Raw genomic sequence first — 24,131 nt, 5'->3', positions numbered from 1 at the left:
TCTGAGTTGCTAAGTTGCCCAGGTTGGGGCTGTACTAGTAATCCTCCTGTGTCAACCTCCCAGAGCGCTGCCCTTACAGTAGTGCCTGACGACTGGTAGTTTTAGGGCTCCTTCATTTTCATTCTCACGGGTGAGGGCAGTAATCACGGCATAGAACGTGGTCACCAGCCTCACCCGGCCCAGGTGAAGTCTGCAGGGCGCTTCCGGATGAGTGCAGCCCCCACACCCTGCCAACTGATCTCCCTTTTTACATGCAAAGTGTCAATGAAAGCTGTTGGCGTGGCCACAGCAAGGCACTGAGCTACAAACTTCTCCGCAGGGCAGCTTTCCAGCTCCCCGACCTCAGCGTGGGTTTTTGAGGCCCCTTGACCACGGGAACAGAGTGAGAGGCAGGTGGCTAATGTCTTTACCAGAGGCTCGTCCCTCTCGCACTAAGGCCCATGCCCGCCGCCTGGGTGCTGGCCTGATGACAGCCTAAGTCCTTTAAGTCTTCAGTCCCTGGTGGGCAGAAAGCTGGTGTGGACCAGGAGCCAAGGACTGCTGTTAAATGAAATGCAAGAGGCCAGGGGCTATCGCCCTGCTCCTTTCCTGAAACCCCCTATTTATTCCTTTCAACAATCCTGGGAGTGTGTAGTCTGCTCTCAGGATAGCTATCCTTCAGAAGATCAGATGGCACAGCAATTCCCCTAGGCCATCTGTGTTTTCTTGCAGGTTCCTAAGGCTTCATGCGTCTACCTGCTAGTAGGGCCACAGGGTCCTCATTCACAGGCACAGACAGGCCGCGGTACGTGGGATTTGGCTTTAGGATATTATCTTGTACTGTGATCAACCCCAATAACCTGTCTTCTATTTTATTTTCTTGCTCAGGTGATCCCAGATATTGCCTGTGGGAATGCCAGCTCTAACAGCTCTGCGGGTGGCCGCTTGGTGTCCTTTGAAGTGCCACAGAACACCTCAGTAAAGTAAGAAATTTCTCAGTTAAAGCCTGTTAAGATAGATGCCATGACCCAGATATTGTGTGGCGTCTCTCTCTGTGCCTGATCCATCGCAGGTCAGTCAGTGAGAATCCCAAAATCTCCTGATCCCTGTTCCTGAAAAGTAGACCAGGCTACACAGGGGAACACAGCAGAGTCCTGATGAAGCCAGATTAGAGATACACAGTCAGAAAACTGGATTGGATGAGCCTGATGTGAGGGAAAACTGGACCTTCGAGAAGAGTCTCAACCAGTCACCTCTTCTCCCAGTGCCTTTTGCTTCTCAAATTATCATCCTCTTAAGATTTTAATGAACCATTGGTTAAAGCCATTTGTGTAACTTAGCCCAAATTTAAAACCCACATATTACAATTTTCTTTCTAAAAGCAAGTGGCTGAGAAAGAGTGTTTTGTTTGAAATTTAGACTCCTTCTAATTGAAGACTGTGGTGAGTCTGAGGAAGAGGCAGGGGGAGTGGCCTTAGGGAGTGGCCCCTGATGTGTGCTAGGTGCCCTATATGGGCTCCAAGCTGTCCGGGGGTCCAGATGAGGATGTGGGTGTAGCCAGCACAGGGTTCCTGACTGGCCAACATCCCACTTCCTGTCCTTTGCTGCTATTAACTGCCATGGTCCCCATTCCCCTAGGCAACCTCAGGGTCATTTTCTGTCCAATTTGGGGGAAAATTAGAAGACTGGTGAGGGACCAGTGGGCACTCTTCAGAGTATTCCTACCCACTCAAAACCTCTTCTTTCTGAGACCCCTGACTTTCTTCCCACTACCTGGGTCAGAACTTGTGCCTGGTCAGAACTTGCTTTTCAACTGCAGAGTCTCTGCAAACATCTGGAAGAAGGGTGCTTTTCTGTCACCCCTGCACCCCTCCCAGCCTTGAAGCCACTTTGGCAGGGGGAGAGGCAGGAAGGGCAGCGAACCCCCAGGACTCCAGGAGGAGGTCCCCATCAGGAGAGGTGGGGTGCAAGGCTGCTCCAAGCTGCGCCAGCAGGGGGACCCCAGTCCTAAGGGTTTCAGTCCACAGAATGCTCTGAGGCCCAGAGCTGCTCTCAGGGAAGTACAGAGAGGATCCCTGGTTTCCATTAATTCAGCCAGTCCACCTCTCAGTCCTCTCATCCTAGACCACGTTCCTTTGCCTGTCTGCTTAGTTCTTGTCCTTTTATCATGTTCAGTACTTTGTGTTCGCTTTCCCTCCCAACAGACCTGACATTGTCTGGGCCCTGTAGGTAGCAGAACTGCACAGAAATGGCAGAGTTTGACCAAGACTGAGCAAGATGGGAAAGCCGAATGACTTTTGGGCGCCTGAAGTTCAAATGGGGAGCCTAGCCTCCTGTGTTTCCTCTTACTTGGGAATTGAGTCAGCAAACCCTCACTGGGTCCCCTGCTGCCGGGAGGGAGCTCTGTGCAGGGGATGGTGCGGGGGGTCAGCCTGGTGCAGGGTCCCTGACATCCTCTGACCCAGGTAGAAGCCCATTCCTCCAGGAGGACAGGGAAAATGGGTCACTGATGGGGTAGTGGGAAGAAGGTCGGTGGTCTCAGAGGCAAGAGGTTTCACACGGGTGGGAATGTTTCCCAGCCGGGGAAGGAAGAGACAAAGCTCGGAGCTTTCTCTCTGCAGAAGCACCGGGTCAGTGGCATGAAGGTGGCAGGGTGACATTGAGAAGGATGTGGTGGGGTGGAGGACAGGCCTTCAATGGCATCTTCTCTAGATTTTTATCTTGAAAACCTCAAGAAGCCAGGGAAGGCCTAGAGCATGGGGGCATGATCCAATGTGTTCATTTTGGCAACATAACTTGGGTGGTGTGTTAGAATGCACCACACATTTATAACAGACTTAAGAAACACTCCACTTATGTTGTGAGTATGGAAAGTTTGTTTGTAAAAGATCTCAGCATGCTCTTTCATCATGCATGAAAACTTTACCTAAATGCTAGGCACTCTGTAGCCATCTTGGGGTATATTTTGAATGAAAGTGGAGATAGATATTTGTAATAAGTGTGAGAAATCGTGAGTGTGCACGGTGTGGACCCTTGCCTAGAGAACCGTTCCCTTGGTTTCCTGATGTTTTTGTGGATGCACTCAGTTTCTTACATTTTAACTGGATGAACCGGTTCCAAGATGACATTTGCTAAAAGGGATGTTGCATGTCATCGTTCCCCTTCTCAGGATTCGGCAAGATGCCACCGCGTCGCTGATCCTGCTGTGGAAAGTCACAGCCACAGGATTTCAACAGTGCTCCCTCATTGACGGACGGAGCGTGACGCCTCTGCAGGCCCCGGGTGGCCTGGTGCTCTTGGAGGAGATGCTGTCCTTGGGACAAAATCACTTCATCGGTGAGTTGCCGAAACCTCGGTGCCACGTGGACACAGCCCTGCTGTGGACTGGTGTTCAGACACAGTAGGCGGGCAGTTTTGTCCAGGTAGTATGAGTTCTGGATGTCAATGCTATTTTGTTTATCTTTGATTTGGCTTTACTCATAACCCAAATAGGTTCTAACATAATAAGGTCTGACATAATAAAATAGAAAGCGCTAACATAGTATTTCGAGTTTGGCTTGAAGTGGGACAGTTGTGGGCTCTGCAGTCCCAAGACTGTTTTTCAGCCCTTTCCAAGAATCAACTTTGGCATTCAAAGAGCTGATTCTGAGTTTTCTTTCAGACTCTGGTCTACTCTGTCTAGCAGTTGTAGGCAGCTTAGTGTGTGGAATGCCACCTCACCTCTCCAAAGACCTTTGTTCCCTGCGATTTTGGCTTACTTTTGTGCCATCAGGCACAGCGGCTCACATGTGACGTAGCACCTCTGAGCCCTCAGCTGAGCCACACGAAGGACTGCGGTGCTCTCGGGTCACTTCCAACTTCTCATTCTTTCTGGAACTGAACTCCCAACTGATCCTTTTCTCTACTCCTCTGCTGTGGAGTAGAAATGAACTGCTATATTCTCTCCCTAGGGGCCTCTGCAACCCTGTGCTCCTTGGGGCCCCACTGGGACAGTTTGTTGAGGATCAACTTCTCCAGATCCTGCAGTTATCCCCCTGTTAGTGGTACTGTTTTGGGGTGAGCTGGTCCCTTAGTTCCCTGGGATTGCCATGTCATCGACTGCTTCATTACCAATCATTCTGAATCAGTTTCCATGCAGCAGCTTATTTTTAAGGTTAGAATCTACCAGCCCAGGGTGATGCACCCAAGTAATTTGTTACTCCTGCTGCTGACCCCTTCTCCGGTCCAACTTGTACATTGAAGCAGTCTTCCCCTGAAGGAATGAGGGTGTGTATGTGTGTGTGTGTGTGTGTGTGTGTGTGTGTGTGTGTGTATGTGTGTATGTGGGTGTACACGTGACAGCTCTTGTCTTCAGGAGGGAGCATTAAAAGAGCTAATGGCCGTGAAAGTTTAAATTATACAGGTAGGGATTATTCTCAGGTGCTTTATCTTTTTCTTGAGATCTACTAAACACTTCGCAAATGGGAAATAGATATTAAGTCTTATTTTCCAAGATATGTGTTTGATACAGCTATTTTGCAGAAGATAAAGGGATTAATGAACATGCTCGGATTTATATAATGCCATTTCTCACATTTAATATTTGACGGACTTTCTTCTGGTGTGAAGAGTTCTTTTCAGTCTTGGGAAATCCAGCTTGGGAGGACAGGTAGGGAGCAGAGAATGAAAAAGCAGTTTGGGAAACGGGCCTGGCTGGGCAGAGAGGAGAGAGGATGTAATTTCAGATTAGTGTTTGCCCATGAAGTTGGATACGAGCGAATCAGAAGTGTTGCGATCCAATCTGAGTGTGGCTCCCTGATGTGTTCCAAGGAACTGTTTTTCACTTGTGTCATTCATCTGAAGGGAAATAGCTTTTGTTATCTTGATAGCTTTATATCAATCTTTACAATTTTTTTCTTTAGTAGATTAGCTGCTCTCTGACATGGAGCCAATATTCAGGAAAAATGAATGAAGTATCACTGCTTTTTAAGATGCCATTAATGTTATCGGAAGATGTCCGAGACTTAATCCTGCTCTGCATTGTAGCACCACTATCAGCTTAAATCGACACTGGGCGTATGGATGGGGGTAGGGAGATTTTCTAGTATTATTATAAATTTATTCTTTTGAGATAAGAGAAAATTCTAGAATTCATATATAGTTGGAGCTCATTTTGCTCACAAAAAAAGTCATGGAGAAAAGATCTTTGGTTCAGATGTGCTATTTTTTTAGAGGAATGATTAGAAACTTTTCCTACATTGATTGCTAAATTAGGGACTTCTTCTCTGCAATGATTCCTTAGGTTATGAGGAGATAAGAGTTTTGAGTAACACTTTATTTCCATAGACCATTTTTTTCTCTTGAAATTCATGACACAATTTCTTTTGTATTTCCCAATAAGGGCTTTGTGGCTGTCTTACCCGGCTTCACAGCAGAAAGCACCCTCTTCCCGTGGGAGTCTCTATGTAAAGGTGGCGGCTGCTCCTGTCACCTGGGCCACTTTCCCAAAGGTCACCAGCCACCGGTGCTCTATGCTGGCAACTTCTTTCTTTTTTATCTTAAAGAACCTGAATGTATCTTTTGCAATCCCTACAGAAGCCTCACAAGGGTTGAATGCTTTCTGTTTTGTTGAAGGAGGCTTTGGTAGGCTAATTCATTTCCAGTCTGGCTCTCTAGTCATGAGTGTGTTTCAGCGAAGATCCTGAGCACTGTTTCAAGGAGCGTAGTGACACCATTCGTTTGACAGACACCCTGGGGCTGGCACAGGGAAGGACCCAGAGGGGAGAAAATTTCCCACAATGCCTTGAAGCTCCTGGAGGTGCCAGATGTTCCTGACCTTCCCACACCTTCGACCTATGCCATGTACTCAGTTGGCGGCCAAGGTGTTGGGAAGTTTCCACACAGCACAGCAGAGGTCTCCCTTCCAGTGTCTTTGGGAGAGAACTTTGAGTTCGGTCCTGCCCCCCCTTATTTATTTATTCACTGCACTTTATCAGTTATGCAAGATATGATGAATGGAGGAATATTATATTTATTTTTAATCCACACAAAACATAACAACCACACATATTTGTGGGGTAACTGTGTGATGCTTTGGTACATGAATGTGTTGTGTAATGTTTGAGTCAGGTTGAACATCTATGGCTTTGAGATCTTCTACCCTTTTGTGAAGTTGCTTGTCGAGATCCTAATGTTCTGTATGCTCCAGATGATCGGAATGTGCTTACCTTTGACCTGTTTCAGTGATCCCACGCTTACTTTCCGAACGGTTTCCCTCAGTACCACTCCTTATTAATATTTGCATTGTTTCATGGACAGAGTGATGATGCCAGTCTTACAAAGTGTCTCACTCCCCCGGCGCCTCGCTCACCAACCTCTTCCCACCCAGGGCTGCCGCCAAATTTCAACTCCTCTGCTCTCTGCTTAACTATCCTGTCCAATTTTTTTCTAACAGGTATTATTTGTTTTATGCAATGTTGGGGGGCAAATAAGTAAAGGGTCTTTGTTCATGCTGATTGCACCATGGGGTGCATCAGAGGTGCCCAGCAGCTCCCCAGGTAACTCATTTGCCTGTAGTTTGTGTTTCTGAAGAGGCAGGTTCCTTGCTTCAGCTACGTTTCCATGAAACACACTGGCCTGCCTCTCGTAAGTCAAGCACTGTCATCATTATTCTTAAACTTGCTTGGAGATGTTGCTGTGATGGGTTTTCTGAGGTGAGCTCTGGGGAGTTGCCTGTGTTGAGGAGAACAGTTGAGAGAATGGCTTTACCATTGCCTGAGGGAGAAAGCCCCTCTGAGAGCCTCTCTGCTGCCCTCAGGCACAGCTCCCTTCACCTCTGCATGGTGGACTGTGGCTCTGCCTGTGTAGGGCTTGCCCCAGTGCCCTGGAGCGACACCCCTCTATTGCAGCAGACTCTGCATACCTCACATCGTACCCTGTTTATCTGTAAGGCCTCATGTGAATTTTCCTCTTCTGGAGTCTGTGTTCACAGTTTTTTGTTGCTGTGATAAAATACTTGAGTAAAATGGCGTAAGGGAGGAGAGGCTGCCTTTGGCTGCTGATGTCAGAGGTGTCAGTTCATGGTCAGCCAGCTCTGCTACATTCAGGCCTGTGGTGGGGCAGTGTGTGGTGCTGGCAGGAAGCTGTGGCAGAAGAGATCGCTGTCCTCCAGGCAGCCAGGGAGCAGAGACAGAGTGAGAGCTTGCTTTGGGGCTTCCTCCTCCTGCCTTCGATACACAGGGCCTAGAGACTACTGGAAGGCGCCATCTGCCTTAGGGGCTGGTTGTCCACTCACTCTGCTGGTCCACATCTCAGTCATCTCTGGAGCCACCTGCACAGGCAGACCTAGCAGCGTGCTGTCCCAATTTCCTATGCGCGTCTCGATCCAATCAAATCACAGCCAAGATTAGCCATCACAGAGTATTTCATAAGGAAAATGGCTCTGCAAATGTTCTGCTCTAAGTGGATTCTCCATCCTCTAATTTATTTAGACTCTTGTAGATACCCAGACAACCCTGGATGATCTCATGGTTACCTCCCCCGCTTTCCCCATCCTTGGATCTTCCTACTTGCTCTGAAAAACGCCGTTGTTTTCTTTCACATGTTTCACCCTAATGATCTATATTTGTTGTTTCCCCCTTTTGTCTCTGAAATTATTTTAATTTTGATTCAGCGCACTTATCTTTCCATTCTATCCTTAAATTAGTTTGATTTCTTATATTTTCTTTTTTCTCTTTGTCCTTATACCCCATCTGCTTGTAGCTGCCTATTCTTTCTGTTGCTTTTATTTTGTGCACTACTCTCCTTTTCTGTGGTTTCAGTACATTTTCACATCCAATATCAAAACAATACATAGATTAGAATATTTAATTTAGGTTACTGGTATTCTGTTTATGACCTCCTACGATAATCCTCTTACAACACTGGGTCCTTTTGAATTCATCAAGGGATTGTAATTATCCAGGATGCTGTGCCAATAGGATAATTTAAGAATATTCTAGAAACTGACAAATGTCCACTACAACTGGAATTAAAGTTCAGTTTCAACAAGGATATAACAGAATGCTGAAAAGCATATTCACCTTCCTCTGTCTCTCATCTTGGATAAGAATAAATTTATGTAAAGTTAGGGGTTCAAGCTGTGGATTTTTTTTTTTTTTTTTTGGTTCTCAGTTCATCCTCCAAAGGACAAGGAGGTATTGGGCCTTTGATGTGATTTTTCAGGCAAATTATTTGGAGTCTCTAGATAAAGCTCTTTTTTTTTTTAACTCTGGAACTCTTTTCCTTCTGTGCATTTCTATTTGCCTTGTCTTAAAAAGTTACAAGTTTCCTTTTTTTGGTATTTTTTTTTTTTTAATTTTTATGATACAGGGTCTCACTATGCAGCTTGGACTCATAGTGATCCTCCTGTTTCAGCCTCCCCAGCACTGGGCTTACAGGCATGTGCCACTATGCTGGTTTTGGGGCCAGCACAACATATGGTAAGGGGAATTGAACTCAGTTCTTGTGCTTGCCAGGTAGGTGCTTAGACAGCTGAGCAATCTTCCTGCCCAAAGCTTAAAAGTTTCAAAAGTAATTTATTTAAAGTTAGAGATTTCATTCTGTATACCTAATAGAGAAAGGGATTTGGAAGAAAAGGCCCAAACACTTTGGGGATGCTCCAGTAGTGATAAGGGTGATGGGCAGTACTTACACAGGGGCAATGAATGACAGGGACAGGAGATTTTGCTAGTCTGTCATAGTGACTAATCCTCATTTTTGGGGATAAGTGTATTTTTCAGTAATTCAGGCCTCAGAGCTCCAGGTGGAAATTCTAGATGTTGATCTTAACACAGGAATACTTTTGACTTTTGCTCTAGAATCAAAAGGGACCGAAAGATAAATAGGGTGGCATTGTCTCTCCCCACCCACTCAGCTCTTGTTGACTGGTTGCCAACTCCCATGACCACTTCCTCACTGTGGATACCTTGTGGGGCAGCCAGAGTCGAGCTCCCTGCGGGACATTCAGGGTGGCAGGGAAGGGGCCAGGGAGGAGGTGCCAGGGATTCACCTGGCATGTCAGAAGGAAGCATTCTCACGTGGCCTATAAGATGCACAGTGTACATTTCCTCTTGCTTAACATGGCCTCCCAGGGATGCAGGACCACACGGGCACCTCATCTCTTACAGCTGGAAAGCGTGTAGGCCCCGCTTATCTCCCTGCTACACACTTTGGCTTCGAGTGATATTTTTTCTGCCTTTAATGTCCATTTAAATTTACATTTTATCATTTAATGGTATGTATTTCCTATAAGCCTCTCAGATCTTACAAAATGAGTTAGAATACGAAGAAATAGGACAGTGAGGAGACTTAATTTTCAGAAATATTTTTACTGCATACTTTTCTAACAACTTCGATTACAATGTTTTGAGCCCTTTAGTACAATGGTAGGTATTTGCATCTTTACTCTGACTCAAGAAAACTGGGTTGATTCTCTGATTTTTTTTTTTTTTTTAGTTCTGGGAATCAGACCCAAGACTTATATAGGCCAGGCAACTGCAAGTTTGTAACTCATTGGTCTGAACCCCTCTGTCCTGTGTGCAGGTTGCTTCAATGGCACTTTGTAGGATTTCTTCTTTCATTCTCAGGTCCCAGGCCTTGAATGACCCAGCTTCTGTGTGGAGTCCATCTCAGACGAGCTGTGGAACTTCAGGAGTTCTCACTGTGTTGAGTGATCACTCTGCCATCCAAACCAGGGCTTCCTGGGTCCTTGGTCCCTTGGTTTACATTAAACAGGACAGCAAAGCCACTGAGCTTCCACAGCTTTCTGAATGTTCTTGCAGTTCCTTCAAGCATGAGGGTCGAATGTCTCTAGTCCCATTTTGTCCCGATCACCCTGTCCACTGCTGAACCACAGCAAGCCTCATTTCTGAGACCTGGACCTTGACTGGATGATGACTAAGAAGTTCTACTATGGGACGCAGCTCCCTCTTAGATGCCCACGCCTGCCTGGGTTGTGGCTGAATCTTTCCAACCTCCCAATCTGTTGGTTAGACGGCTTGTCAACCTGAGTAGGGGCCTGTCACCCTGCAAGTCCTTTGTGTGTTTTTCTCTCTCTGTATAACAGGCCCCATTTTTCCTGATTCTGATTTCCTTTCCTTTCTTCTGAGACTCTCTTATAGAATCTGTGCTTTACCAAGTGTTTGTTTTTTCCTGTAATACCTGCATTTGTAGCAGGCATCACACAACTTAACATCTAAATAGTATTCATTGCTCTCCCTGTGTGCTTTGGCTTGATGCCTTTATTTATTTATTTTTTGTATTTTTAAAAATAATTTTATTGAGAAACAAAAAGCAGTGAGACAGTTTCAAAACCAATTAGTAGGACAGTTTCAAAAATTAATATATTGCATATTGTTGTCTTCTTAGTAGTTATTCATAATACAAGATACAGACATGATATCCTGTCCACAAACACTATTAGAAAAAATCTTTCTATTCACTGAATTAAGAGAAAGTAGCTGTATATCTATCCTAACTATTTTGAATATACAGATACAAAATGGTCCCTCATTTGTATCCCCTTTTTTGGTTTAATTTTGTCAGAGCTGGGTATTCAATTGCCATTTAGATACTGTATGTACATGAATTCAGCAAAATATTCCAAGATAGTCCAGTAGTCCATAATAGTAGTGTGTTATCTGTAGGACTGGCAATGTCAGAAGTTGTTACTTGAGCCCTTTACAGCTCAGTATATTAATATGGCTTTACTTTTAATACTTTGTTTTCATACTTTTCTGCTGGATGGTTAAGACTAAGATAAAGCAAGATCTGCATACCAAGAAATGTAACTTCTGTATCTGACAAGGTCAGTCAAATCTCCTCAGGATTTAGCCTGAAACCCTGACTGTGACCTTCCAGAGAGAAGGGGACTGTGCCGTAGCTTCTTGCCAGTGTGATGCCTGTGTGGTAGTCACCTGGCCAATTCAGCTTGGCTCACACCTAAGTTATTCTACTCAGTAGGTGCTATACAGAGAAAATTTCCCACCGGAAAATATCAATCTTTAGAATTCTTTGAAGATTTTCATAACCCACCTCTGTGACATTTAAATGCCCCCTTTTTATTACATTAAAAGTATTTTAAAGGATCAAATAAAAAAAAAACCAGAAAGAAAGACATTTTTCATCATTCTTCTGGGAATGTTGCATTTTTTCCTTTAAGATACTTTCTCTGGGGCTGGGAGTGAAATAGTTGAAGAAAGTTTGAAAAGGTTACCACCTATAGGATCATTAACATCTTCTTTTGATGAAAGCTTGAGATTTAAAAATAAAAATGCAAATATTTCACCTTTCATGGTCATCTTAAAAACCACAGTTGGATAAAGTCTATTGAGCTCCCAATAATAGAGGGAAAGAAAATTTCCAAACTCGGATATATTACAATAAAAAGTAATAGTTACAAAAGAACAAAAGGAGAGGAACAAAGCACCCTTGAACAGCATAATTCATTTTATATCGATTTCTTAAAGTTCACATTTAGTTAGAAGATTTCTAGGGAATTTAAGTTGCACTTAAATTGAAACTACATATCAATATTGACAATCTAGACTATTTTTATTTTCTTTTTATTATTGAGCATTAGAATGATTGAATATTAAGACTAATGAGTATTCAAAAATTTTTTAAAAGTTTGTTGGCATTAAATGTCATATCCAGCTCCTGCCTTCCTAAGTACGGTCATGGTGAGGATCATTTATTTGTGGGCATTTAATTAATGCTTGTGCTATAAGCTGGAACCATTTCAAGGAAGACATCCATAGAGGCATCGTAGGCTTGGAGGCCCTGCTCAGGGGGAACTGAGGCAAGCAAGTCTCACATGAATGATGCATTTGCCTTGCCCTCTGGTCTACACTGACTTGGTATCTCTGAAGGAAAATCTTTTGCAAGTTCCTCAGGTGATTCTCTGATGTACTTCCAATTGTGCAAACCCCAGGAACTAATCGAGAAGTACAGGAAAGCCAGAAAGCCCATGGGAGTGAACGTGTGAGGATGGTGCCGTAAGGGCCAGAGAGGCTTCTGCAATGTTGGAGCACCGATTTTGGAATTTAAGAAAACAAAGTGAGTGCAGGTACTTCTTCTAAGATGCAGGCAGATATAGAGGTGGAGGGGCTTCCCGGGCTCATGAGGGACATTCTAGGTCCATCTTTGTAACCCTAACTTCTCCCTTTCTTCACACCTTTTATTTAAATAAATACATGCAGGATATTTTATATATAGATCAATTTGGAAAAATTAAGTTATAGGATTGTTTTATAAATCAAAAATTTTCTTATTAATTCTGGAAATAGGCCATATTACATGTCGGTATTAGTAAATTTGAATTCAAATCTTATGCACAGAATTTCATTAAAATAGTTTTTTTTTTTTTTAAACCCTTTCCCTGTGTCTTTTATCTTAGAGACAAATCTTCTCCGAGATTTTTCACCAGCTTACCATCAAAAGGTTTTCTTAGCTTCTGTCAGTGCAAATTTCCACTAAGGAAGCAATTTTTAAAATTGTCTCTTGCAGCCCAATTTCTTCTATACCAAAGCATCTCTGCTCTTTCTTCTCTCCACAGGGATGTGGTGGGAGAGGGGAGGGAGGAGGGAGCAGAGGGGAGAGAGGGAGAGAGAGGAAGAAGGGGGGAGAGATGATGGTGCAGGCGTGAGGGTGGAGTTCTCATTGCTAATATACAGAGTCTGCCAAAAGCATGTGTACACACTTTAGGAAAAGAAAAGCTTCTACAACTCCTTTAATACTAAATTTATTGAGATATCATTAGATTAGTCCAAGTTACCTTTGGGCTCTCCAATGACAAGAGGTGCTCAAAGTGGTGACCACCGGCTTCCAGACATTTACTACTATGATGAACTGCTGCTTGGATAACCTTGGGCACTGGAATCGCTACACATGCATTTTCAATTTCTTCTCTAAGGGCCGGCAGTGTAGTGGGTTTTCCTCATTACACGATACCCTCTTGGGTCCCTATGTGAAGGTCACACCATCTGTCATAAAAACAAAACATCATATTGTGTTTCTTTACCTGAAGTGTGTATACATTTGGGGCAGACTCTATAATAAACCTCAGGGGCAATGGCTTTCTTGGGGAGAAAGAAGGTTATTTTTTACTTTACTTCTTTTCTTTGGAAAATAGATAAAAGGCTCTATTGTTTGCTTCTTATTATCAAAGTAATATATGGAAGCTAGCTAAGAAAGACTGACATTTACTTTCTTATAATTGCCTCCTCCTGGGCTGACAGTGGTGCTCTTTCATGAGATTGCCTCGCAAAGCTCTTCTCTGTACCATGGTGCACACATTCATGTGGGTGTGCACGTGCACACGTACACACACACACACACACACACACACAATCTATGTTTTAAAAGGAGAGCACATTTGTGTACTGTCTAGTCATTTGCTTTTCTCACTTAGGGTACCACTGACATTCTTTTTGTTAATCATAAGTTTGTAGCATCATTTACGTGGTTGTACAATGTTTAGTCTAATCAATATAATTCACCTAATCAATATGCGCTTGCTAAACAAGTAGCCCCTTCCCTTCTTTCCTACCTTCTTCCTTTCTTCTTTTCTCCCTCCGATCCTCCCACTTCATCAGGTAGAATTTCGTAACTCATTGTCAGCCTATCTTTGTCTTCTCTGATGCCTTATTTGGGTTAAACTCCCGGATACAGAATGAGCTGTGGCAAAGGCTTGCACGTGTCTTGATGGACTCTGGCACGTGCTCGGGAATTGCTAGCAAGATACTCGGTCAGTGCGCCCCTGGAAGCCAGTGTCCTTCCTGGATCCGACTTGAGGTGGATGTGCGCCTGTCGAGCATGCCTCACAGTTGGATCCCTCTCACCAATCTGAGGTTGCCCAAGGAGGGAGTGACTATGGCAGTTGCAGGAAAGAGGTTAGAACAAGTCTGCTTAAACGCAAGATGTTTACACAGGCGTATGCACAGCGACACATTTGCGTATCAGAGCAAAGACGCGTAGCCTTGATGCATCCCGGCAGGTGTGAAGGCGGAGAGGAAAGTCACAGGTGGGTGCTGACCTCACGGACCCTCCTGTCCTGCTCAGTTTCGGTGTGCCTGCGCTGGGGGCTGCGGTGGTCCCGGGTCCCACTTCCACGTCCTCTCTCCCTCTGTCGCGTTCCTGCCACAGCATCTCAGCAGCAGATATTTAAGTTCCTTTTCTCATGGACTTTTTATGAAGTCAGAAAGATCCCATGAGGATGGCGCCAAAGGTGCCCCAGAAAAGACAAATATTTAGCAAACCTATCAGGGAGGCTTTAGAAAGGAGCATTTAATTTTTTTTAAAAATAAAATCATGTATTTGTAATTGGTTCTTAAAGGTCTTAAGTATGAAGCTCAGAGCAGCAGGTGAATGGGCCAAAGTAGGGCAGGCGAGGAGGAGGAAATCGCCTAGTTTCTGGTGAGGAATCTAAATAATTAGGACTGAATTTCAAAAAGACCGGCTGGCTTCCTCATCCCAATGCTCTCACTGACATTTGGGTTTTGAATGCCGTGGCATTTTTGGTTCTCACATGCATCCTTTAATGAGCAGCGCCCTCGTGGCTGCCCGTCGTAATGCTGTGATTGTGAGCTTGACCTACTGACCAGTTGTGTTTGCTTGGCCGACAAATGGCAAATCTTCGTAAACGAATCCACTGACAAATACAGCCCAGCTGCCTCGCTAATAGCGGACAGTGTCTCCTGGAATGCTCCTCAGAAAACCCTGTGCCCACAGTGTCAGCTTGACTATCCACAAACCTCTGCTGAGCACTCAGGTCCACTGATTCATGTCTATGCACAGGACGTTCTTCTCGGTTCTGGGGCTACGAAGATACAGTAGATGCTACCTCTGAGAGGTGTGAGCATCAGGCAGTGAGGATTTACTCATTGTGTCCTCTAGAGAAATCTTACTGTCCCAAAGCCTAGTGCTGTCCAGAAGGTCACATTCAAATGAACACAGTTTAGGAGCCAAAGACTGAGTGAAAAATCCTTTACGTCTTTGCTTATCTTTGGGAGGAAGTGAGCAGGAAGAATGCCTTCTCATTGTGCAATAAATGTCCTATGAATCTTCTTTCCTCCTTTCTGCTCCCTAATATTCTCCATGTGCTTGGCACCGGCTTGCTTAAATTCTTTGTCCCTGAAGTCTCAGCACGACACCCAGCCTCAGGACCTTTTCCTTCCTCTCTCTTATTTTCCATCCTTTGTCTCTCTATCTTGAGCATCTGCATGGCCTCTCCGTTGTCTCTGTGTTCTGAGTTATTCTCTCTGCCCTGTTCATACCTGGGCTCTTCACTCTAGGGAACTTGGCTGGGAACTGTTCCAGCAAGTGGGAGTCCCTTCCCTGTCCAGCCATAGTAAGGGGGGCATTTGTAAATACTCACAAAGTAAGCAGTTGTTACCTGGGTTAGATGCTAGGGATGCTGGGACAATGCTGCACGGAAAGAAGCACATGGCTTGATGAATTGTGTGGTCCATGTGAAGGCTATGGCGGTCCATGTGAGGTCTATGGTGGTCCACGTGAAGGCTATGGTGGGTTAGAAGGGAAGAGTAGTCCCTTACCAGGTGAAAGATTTACACTTGAGTATTTTGAGCTCGGCCATCAAACGAAAAGTATGTGTGAAGGGGAAGGACAGCCAGGGTGTGGAGGGAGGGAGGAGGCCCAGGATGTTTAAAAATAATAAGACAATTTGGGGCCATGGATCTCAAAGAGGAGCTTAGGAAGGGAGTCTGATGTGGAGGCTGCTGGGCTGTGTTCTGTGTGAAGGCTTTGTGTTTAGCTTGAAGGTGGCAGTGATCCAGTTTTAAGTGTGGTTGGGAGCAGGTGGCGATGACGGCGTGGTATAATATGGTGAGTATTGTAGAGTAGCTTCTGGTGGAGGATAAAAAGAGTGCGATCAGGTGCGCAGCAGCAGAAAGCAGGGCAGTTGGTCCTGGGGACACAGAGGATGCAGGTTGTCTAGATGTGTGTGTGTGGGAGGGAGGCAAGGAAAGGCAGCACAGAGCTCAGAAAGGAGCAGGGATCTGTGTGTGTGTGTGTGTGTGTGTGTGTGTGTGTGTGTGTGTCCCATCCAAGCAATTACAGTGAGCCACTGGAAATGAGCTGCCCAAGCTTCTGCCTGGAGATTGGAATGGGAGGCAGCAGGGAGGAGGGAGCACTTCTGGAGAGAAGGTGCAGGGGGAGAGGAGGAGGCTTGGACACATGCTGACCCATGTGCGGCTTGTCAGAGGAGATGAGGGCCAGCTAAAGGTGAGGAAAAGAGAGGAGAAATGGGGGATGAACAAAGAGAAGGATGTGGAGGGCTGAGAGGGTGAGACCAAGGTTGGAGGTGCAGTGGCAAGCTGGAGGGGCCACACTATGACCGTAGGTGGCCTTCTCTCCCTGCTTCACAGTTGCATCTTTCTGGTTGACCAGGCCCAGGCCTAGGCAGCACCTTCGATTTTCCCTTTGCACCTCCATTTATCAGGAAATCCCTTGGGTTCCAACATATCCCCAACCTGGTCACCCCTCCAGGATGGCGGCTCTAGGCCTCTCTCCTCTGAAGTGGTCCTCATCTGGCCTGGAATCCCTCCTTCCACATCTGTCCTAGGCAGGTGGCCTGGGGCCGGGGGAGAGTGTGGCACATAGGCCTCTGCTTAGTCCTGTGGGCGCCATGTTTCTCAGAGTGGAAGCCACTATTGAGAGGTGGGAAGAGCCTGGTGTGTCTGCGTCATTCTCTGCATTTTGTGTCCTTCGCTCTCTTTCTTCCCGCCCTTCTAGAGCTTCCCAGGCATCCTCTCAGCTGTGGGCCTCCCCATGCCTCCTGCCCCTCTCTGGAAGTTCCCTTCTCCTCACTGCGCCCCTACTGCTCCGTGCCCGGGGCCGCTCTCTCCCCCCTTAGAGATGATCACTTTCCTGAGATACGTGATTTCTAATCTATTCCCTATCTCTCCTTCCTGACTCTGAGTGACATGGCAGCAGGGAACACTGTATGTGTTGCTCACTGTTGTATCGCAGACAGCTAATACGGTGCCTGCTCAGAGCAGGCACTAAAGAAATAGTGACCATGAAGAGATAGTAAATAAGTATTAGATTATTGCACAGTCCCACATAGATGTGTGTCCACATACAGGCCCACATATATTGAGACTAACAAAAACTTTTATATATGTACGTAATATATAGTTTAAAAGATTTCATAGATAGACAGCTATGAAAGACTACAGATCACTCGGCTTGGTGCTGCAGGCCTGTAATCCCACTAGTCTGGGAAGATGAAACAGCCTAGAGAACTCAGTGACTTAGTGAGACCCTGTCTAAAAGAAGTAATAATTAAATTTAAAAAATGGGTAAAGGATGTAGCTCAGTGCCAAGGCCTTTGGTTCAATACCCAGTATGAAAAAAATTTAATAAAAGCAGAGCTTCGAGTGTGGGTTAGGGAATGTATGGGATTATTTGGTTTGCTTTGGAAGGAAACAAGAGTTGGGCCAGTGAGATAGCTCAGCGGTCTAAAGTGCCTGCTTAGGCAAGCTCCATGCCCGGGGCCACTCTCTCCCCTGATTAGAGCTGATCAGTGCAAGAACTGATTAGGTAGTGCAGGAACCGTGGTTTGAATCCCTGGTACCACATGCTGTGCCAGCTGTGCCCCCAGGGTGGGCTGAGCCAGCCACAAAAAAAAAAAAAAAAGAAAAGAAAAGACAAAAGAGTTCTTAGAATCAGAAGTAATAATGCTGATACTTTTTGCAGAAAGTATAGTATATATAGCTAAAACCCATGAATACAAAATAATCAACAAATTAACAAATTAATTCTCTATAAATGAGCTAGTTGTAGTTTTGAAAGCATTTTCTTTAGAATATTAAGGGATGATTGATTTATACAAATAAGCCTGATTCTAGAGCATGAATTTCACACCAGGATGCCAGCATTTCTTCCTGTGGCAACAAACACTCCTTACTGAGGCAGGGCTAAGAATTGGCATTAGAAACGGAAGGCAGAAGAGAGTGAGAGTCGCCCGATGTGTCTGATATTCTTTTCTTTGTGCAGAACGTGAGCCAAGGTTCATTTCTACTTTGTTTGTTTTAGGGCCCACTTTACACTCTGATTCCTGTTAGATATTCCAGGAGTGAAGGCAGTCTGTTAAACAGCCAGATTGGGAGTTTGGACTTTAAAGGTTGTAAGGGAGAGGGATAGAATTCTTAATTTGCCACATTGGCCATTACAGAAAGAATCAATGATCAGATAGTAGTCCCAAGACTTTTGTAAAGACTGAAGTATAAATAGAATCTGTTCTGGCCAGATAAGGGGAACCTTTTTCAGTCCATTGAACTGATGGTTACATTAAATTAAAGAATTTAATTTTGAGAGTGAACTGGCCAGAGAGCAGGACAATCAGGAATTCATTTTCTCTCCATAGGCCATCCAAGCAGGCCTGGTGGTATTGTTCATGGTCTGCAGCGGGAGGGGGTTTGTGATGAGGCATTGCAGCTAGGTAGGTTGTGACCCTGTGCTTGGGCCATGCCCAGGCTGAGGCTGGAGCTGTCTTGTTGGGGGGTCGGAGCTGTTCTGGTCACTGCCTCCCCTGCAGCTGTGGGCTAGGGTTGGTGCTCATCTCTCTGATTTCTCTTTGGTTTTCTGGGATACTTCATACTGTGTGGACTCACCGCTGCTGCCACCATACTCATTTGCAATCATGTTTCTGTGTTCGTGTATTTTCCTCTTCTTCCCTCAAATACTGATTGAGTATCTGCCATGAGTTCGGCACCTGCTTGGTGCTGGAGCCTGATGCGTGAGCACCCAGGGCTCTGCAGCTTCCGTAATCTTTTTTTTTGTGGTACCAGGGGTTGAACTCAGGACCTTGCACTTGCCAGGCAAGCGCTTATTCTGCTAAGCTATCTCCCCGGCCCAATCTTTTGTCTTTGTGAGATAACAGGTATTAAAGAAATGATGATGCAGATACATGGAAAATTATAACTGATTAGCACACTGTGCTATGGTTGTAGTTTGAAATAAAAAGTCGACCTGACTGGGGGAAAGGGGAGTCACGCCTTCAAGAAAGAAAGTTAGACTGAGACATTAGCCAGGCGATGAAGGAGCCCTTCCAGGGTAAAGGCGGAATGGCATGCACAAATGTCCTGTGGTGGGAGACAGCATGTAATAGTAGAGGAACGGCACCACGGGCATGAGGATGGGGCTCAGGGAGCAAGCAGGAAAGGGGCAGAGGGGTCCCAAGAGGACAGCCGCATTATACATGCGGTCTGCTCATTCGGGAAGCCCTGTCAGGACCTGTGGAGTAAGGAGGGGCACGGAAGGTGCTGAGAGCTGCACTCTGCCTGCCCCGGGTCCCTGCTGCATCACATGCGTGCTAGCTTTGCAGAAAAAAAATCATCCTCACATGAAGAGCACCCAGGTCTGGCCCTAGACACACGTGGTGTCTTAGTAGCTTTCCTGTCGCCAGGACCCACTAGCCAACATCCCCGACTTCCAGGAGGAGAGTTTGTTTTGGCTTGTAGGTTTGGTCCATGATGGGCTGGCTGCAGTGCAGAGACAGGATGGCAGGGGGACATGGCGGAGGAAAAGCTGTCTAGACCAGCAGCCAGTAAGTAGAGAGAGAAGAGAGGAGCCAGCAACCAGACTAGACTTCTGTGAGTGACACGTCCAGGGACCCACCTCCAACCAGCCATACCTTCTAACAGCAAGTCAGCGGTAGTAACTCCATGACCTGCTGAGCTTCCTGCCACACAGGAGAATTGTGGGGAACATTTTAGATCTAAACCACGATGTGGGGAGTTGGTAAACCAGCACGTGTTTGGGGGCCTAAGCAACAGTTTATTAAATGAACTCTGTAGGCAATTCTAGGCATCTATGAGCACGATAAAAGAGAGGCTGAGTGCGGAGACTTTTCTGGAGCCCCAGCAAATGCAGCCAGTAGGGAAAGCTGCCTGGGAGCTGCTGTGTGCCCAGGGAGTCGGCTCATGTGCCGAGAATACTAATGTGAGCCAGAAATAACCCAGGCTGAATCAGGCTCGACCTCTCCCTTTTTTCCCCCTTCTGAAATCATGGTGCCCCACTGGGACCTCATTGCATTACGCTGGTTAGTTCTATTTTTAGTGCTCTAAATTCATGTGCTGGAAAATAAAGGTGGTATGCATAATTCAAGAAGCTAATGCATCTCAAATTAGAAATCTCACCAAACACTTGTAAATTCAGGTAACTTCTTTCACGTGACTTTGAAGTTACCACATGGCCTCGTCAGTGACCACTGAAACTTGGGGTTTTGAATTGAAGCACAGCAAAGAGCCATAATAGAACAAGGGCAACTGCAAGATCATGCTCACAATGCGAGCAAACCCCGGGAAGGTAAACATGCCAATCGGCAGCATTTCATGTGAACTTCTCCGAAGGCCTGATTCCGACTGCCTATTGTTTGTGAAGTCATCTGCAGCCCACTAGATGTCCGTTCCTCTAACATCAACGTGGAGAGAGAAGTGATTAGTTATGTCGGGGCTCGCAGAGCTGCCGGTAATCAGGAGGCATCCCTTGTACAGTAATGCCTGGCCAGGGTAGGCCGCTGCAGATGAGTGCTACCATCATTTCTCAATTGATTTGTTCGTATTTGATGAGTTGAAACTATACTAATGGAAGATTAAGTGATATAATCCTAACTGATTATGAAAAGGCAACCAAATAGATGTTGAAAAAGACATTAAATAAACGAAGAATTTCAATTGTGCATTCTGTGCGAGGCAACACAATTTCCAAGGCAGTGAACATTAATTTCCTCGTTCCATCAATGGATATTCAAGAACTGGCACTTATAGAAAGGTGTCTGATTATGATGTGTTTTTCACATGAGATGAGAAAATATTTTTGCTACATGGAGATGAATGCTAAAAATAGGCACACAGAAAGATTTGACAAGCCTAATTGTAAATTTTGCTCTGAAGAATTCTATAATTTAAATATCTTATACTCTTATGTCCTTTATACTACTGTCTACCCCATATTACTTGCTTGTCATACTCAAAAAAAATCTTTTAAATCCTACGAATGTTTATTCATGTATTTTCACAGCTAAGTAAAGTGTACAGCCCAGACTTTTATAAAAATAATCTAGACATGAGTTATTTAAAGTGGTAGATAGTAAAAGCCATTTATTTGCATTATGAATGTGAGGTATACTTTGATTTGACATGATTTTTAAATCCCAGCAACAATTTAAAAAAGTAGCAGTCATCTAAGAAAATTCCATTTCCAAAGTGCAAGTTGACATAGCTGAGTTAGGGGACTGTAAGCCAGTGGCCTCCTGGCTTGCACAGTGGCACTGCTGCTTTCTGGAACATCCTTCCAGAGTCTACCTCAGACTTGAACAAATGTGAGTTCCATTGAGGGCTTGTGTACACTGGATATTCATGTCCGCTCCTACCCCCAGATTCCTGTATTCTCAATTGTGGTATTAGGAAGAGAGCCTTTAGGCGTGATGAGACCACAGGTTGGAACCTCATCATGGATGAATGCTCATAGAACCACGGCCCCAGAGGATAGCCTCACCCCTTCTGCCACAGCAAGACCAGAGAATAGATGACCACTTATGAACCATGCAGTAGGTCCTCACCACATACCAAATTTGCTGGTGCCTTGGGTGTCCCGGAGAAATAAAAGCCCTTTTTAAAAGCCAAAGGTTGGTAGCTGTTTAACTGCCCAAACACACTGAGACAGGACACGCTTTGAAGAAGTGTTGGTTATTAGTGTTGTTGTTGGGATGGTGCTGATAACCATGGGGGTAATGGTGGCAATGATAATGATTTATAGAGTCCTTATCATATAATTGCTCTGTTTAGAAGTTTTTCCTACATTAAGATCTTTTATTATAACAATCACTCTGGGAAATAGATAGTATTCATTATAGACAGTATTCATTTTTCTGCTTCAGAAAATAAGAATCCAAAGTGTGAAGGGTAATCTTGATTGGCCAACTTGATTGGTTTGAGATGTATCTAGGCAGTCCTTAATCAAGCACATTTCTGGGTAGGTCAAGGGATCTGAGCTGGGGGCTTTGTCTGGTCCCTGGTCCTCTCCTCTTTGCTGTGCCCTGATCTCAACTTCCCAGAGGCCAAGAGTGAGGTGAACAGTGTTTCTTGTCTGGGTCTCTGCACTGTGATGTTGTGCTTTGGTGCCAGCCAAACATGAATTTAAGCCCCTGAAAGCCTGACCCAAAACAAAGCAATTCCTCTTGTGACTTGCCGGTGTCATGCACTTGGTCCTGGCAATGAAATCTGGCTAATCCATGAGGCAAGAACGTGCTCATTCCATTCTTGCCTGTCCATTAAGAATGGGAGCCACTTTGATAATCAACCCTGCATTGTAAACAGTAAGGGGTAGAAAGGAAGGAAGGGTACAATGGAGTTAGTATTCTGTGAGCTTTAGACACTAGGTAGTAGCTGATTGGTGATTACTCCTGAGTTAGATGGCTGAGGTGACAAGATGACATCAGAGAGAGTTTTATAGGCTTCATCCGCAGGCCTACATTGGTTGTGGTACAGGCAAAGCTACTAAGATAGCTCAAAGACTGGGTCTGAGACATGTTACAGGTTAAGCTGTCTCTCATGTTACAGTCTAGATGTCGTTGGTCCACATGGGCTGGGGTGCTTCTGCATCCTCAACACACAGATGCTCATCTCTGGAGTCAACCTGGCTATTCCAGTTGCTGCTGCATGTGAGCATGTCAGCCTCGGGAGCGGGCAGGGTAAAGGGCATGTATGCTCAGCTCTAAGTTGTGTATGGCACAGAAATGCCTCAGCATTTCACCAGGTCCCCAAGGAGACATGTCACCTGTTCCTGGGTGGCCCAGTTCCCAGCAAAACTACATTTTATGATTAAAGGAAAGTAGGAAGAATGGAGGCTCTTGGCAGGCCACCAGCGGTCACCCCCTCAGCTCAGAATCTCATGTCCGACTGCGGACAAGTTGTTCTTTCTAGTAAAAGGGGTGTGGTAGACTGAGTAGCTGTGTGCAAGGAAATCGAGCAAAACCCCAGCACTGCGAGCCAGTCTCCTCCATTGGGGGGAAGTTCCACTTGGCCCTGCGGAGATGTGTACAATACCAAACTACAAAGGACACTTTGCCTACATTTTTTGTTACATCTGAAGTCTATATTTTGCTGTTGGAGTCTCAGTTTTCTCCACAGGGTGAATAGATGGAGAACGCTGTGGAAATGCTGACAAAGTAGGAAGGTAGTTGTTAAGATCATTTTATTTGACAGCAAACTTTGTTGGAAATAACTCAGTCTATCTTCAGGTGATAGCAAGATGATTATATTTTTTTTCTAGAATATCTTTACATTATCCTTACAATTCTTTTCCCTTAGAGAAAATAATATTACTTACCATGTAATTTTCATAGACACGTGGCTAAGAATAATTTGCCTGATGGTTTAGGGGAGTGGCAAAAGTAACACTGCTTGGATTGTTGCTGTTATGTGCCATTGTGTCTCCTACTTCAGAGAGCAGTTTTGATCCTATTTTACTCAGAGGAAATGAGGTATTCTATATGGGAGAATTTTACAGAAAGCAATTTATCCCTGTAAGCATCAAGAGCTGAAAGCAAGTGAGCAGCTACTACCACCAACAACCTTTGAGATGGAAATTAGAAAACAGGGAGCATTGTTGAGAAAAGATGAAAAACTCTGGTACTGTTGATGTGGGCAAAAGCATAAACACACAGGACAGGAATCATGACCTCCTTTAAATTAAGCGCTTGCTTACTGCCCACCTCCTCTGGTCTGGCCGGGGTCCTGTGATCGGGAGGCTGCTGAGCTCCTGTGGCTGGGGCCCTAGTTGGTCCTGTTTTATTAACCTGCTGCCTTGTTCTTGCTTTTGGCTCCAGCTTGCTCCCTGCATCAAGGTCTCTTTTCTCTAGTTTTGCTTCTCAGACTACAAGTATTGGGTCACAAACCCGAGGGAATCCTGCCTGGCTTATTAAGTTTTGCATTAACCCTCACCTTCCCTTCTTAAGAATGGGCTCAGGGGCTGGTGAGATGGCTCAGTGGTCTAAAGCACCTACTTAGAACAAACTTAGCAAAAGCACAGGGACTGCGGTTCAATCCCCCAGCACCACATGCCAGCCAGCCCCGCCCCCTGGTGGGCTGAGCTGGCCACACACACAC

General features: G+C 45.2%; 1 protein-coding gene across 2 annotated transcripts in view; it reads left to right on the top strand.

The window, feature by feature from the left end:
* Dner (delta/notch like EGF repeat containing) overlaps nt 1–24,131 on the top strand; it is a 340,243-nt gene that overhangs the window by 134,049 nt on the left and 182,063 nt on the right. For both annotated transcript variants that reach the window (XM_023722281.1, XM_004637300.2), the window contains exons 3-4: nt 868–962; nt 3,149–3,315. In XM_023722281.1, coding sequence (XP_023578049.1) covers nt 868–962; nt 3,149–3,315 — 262 coding nt within the window. The remainder of the gene's footprint in view (nt 1–867; nt 963–3,148; nt 3,316–24,131) is intronic.

This window comes from Octodon degus, unplaced genomic scaffold (genome assembly GCF_000260255.1).
Source record: "Octodon degus isolate 3935 unplaced genomic scaffold, OctDeg1.0 scaffold00089, whole genome shotgun sequence".
Taxonomy (NCBI): domain Eukaryota; kingdom Metazoa; phylum Chordata; class Mammalia; order Rodentia; family Octodontidae; genus Octodon; species Octodon degus.
Note: the sequence above shows the minus strand (reverse complement) of the source record. Positions and strands in the feature narration are given on the sequence as shown.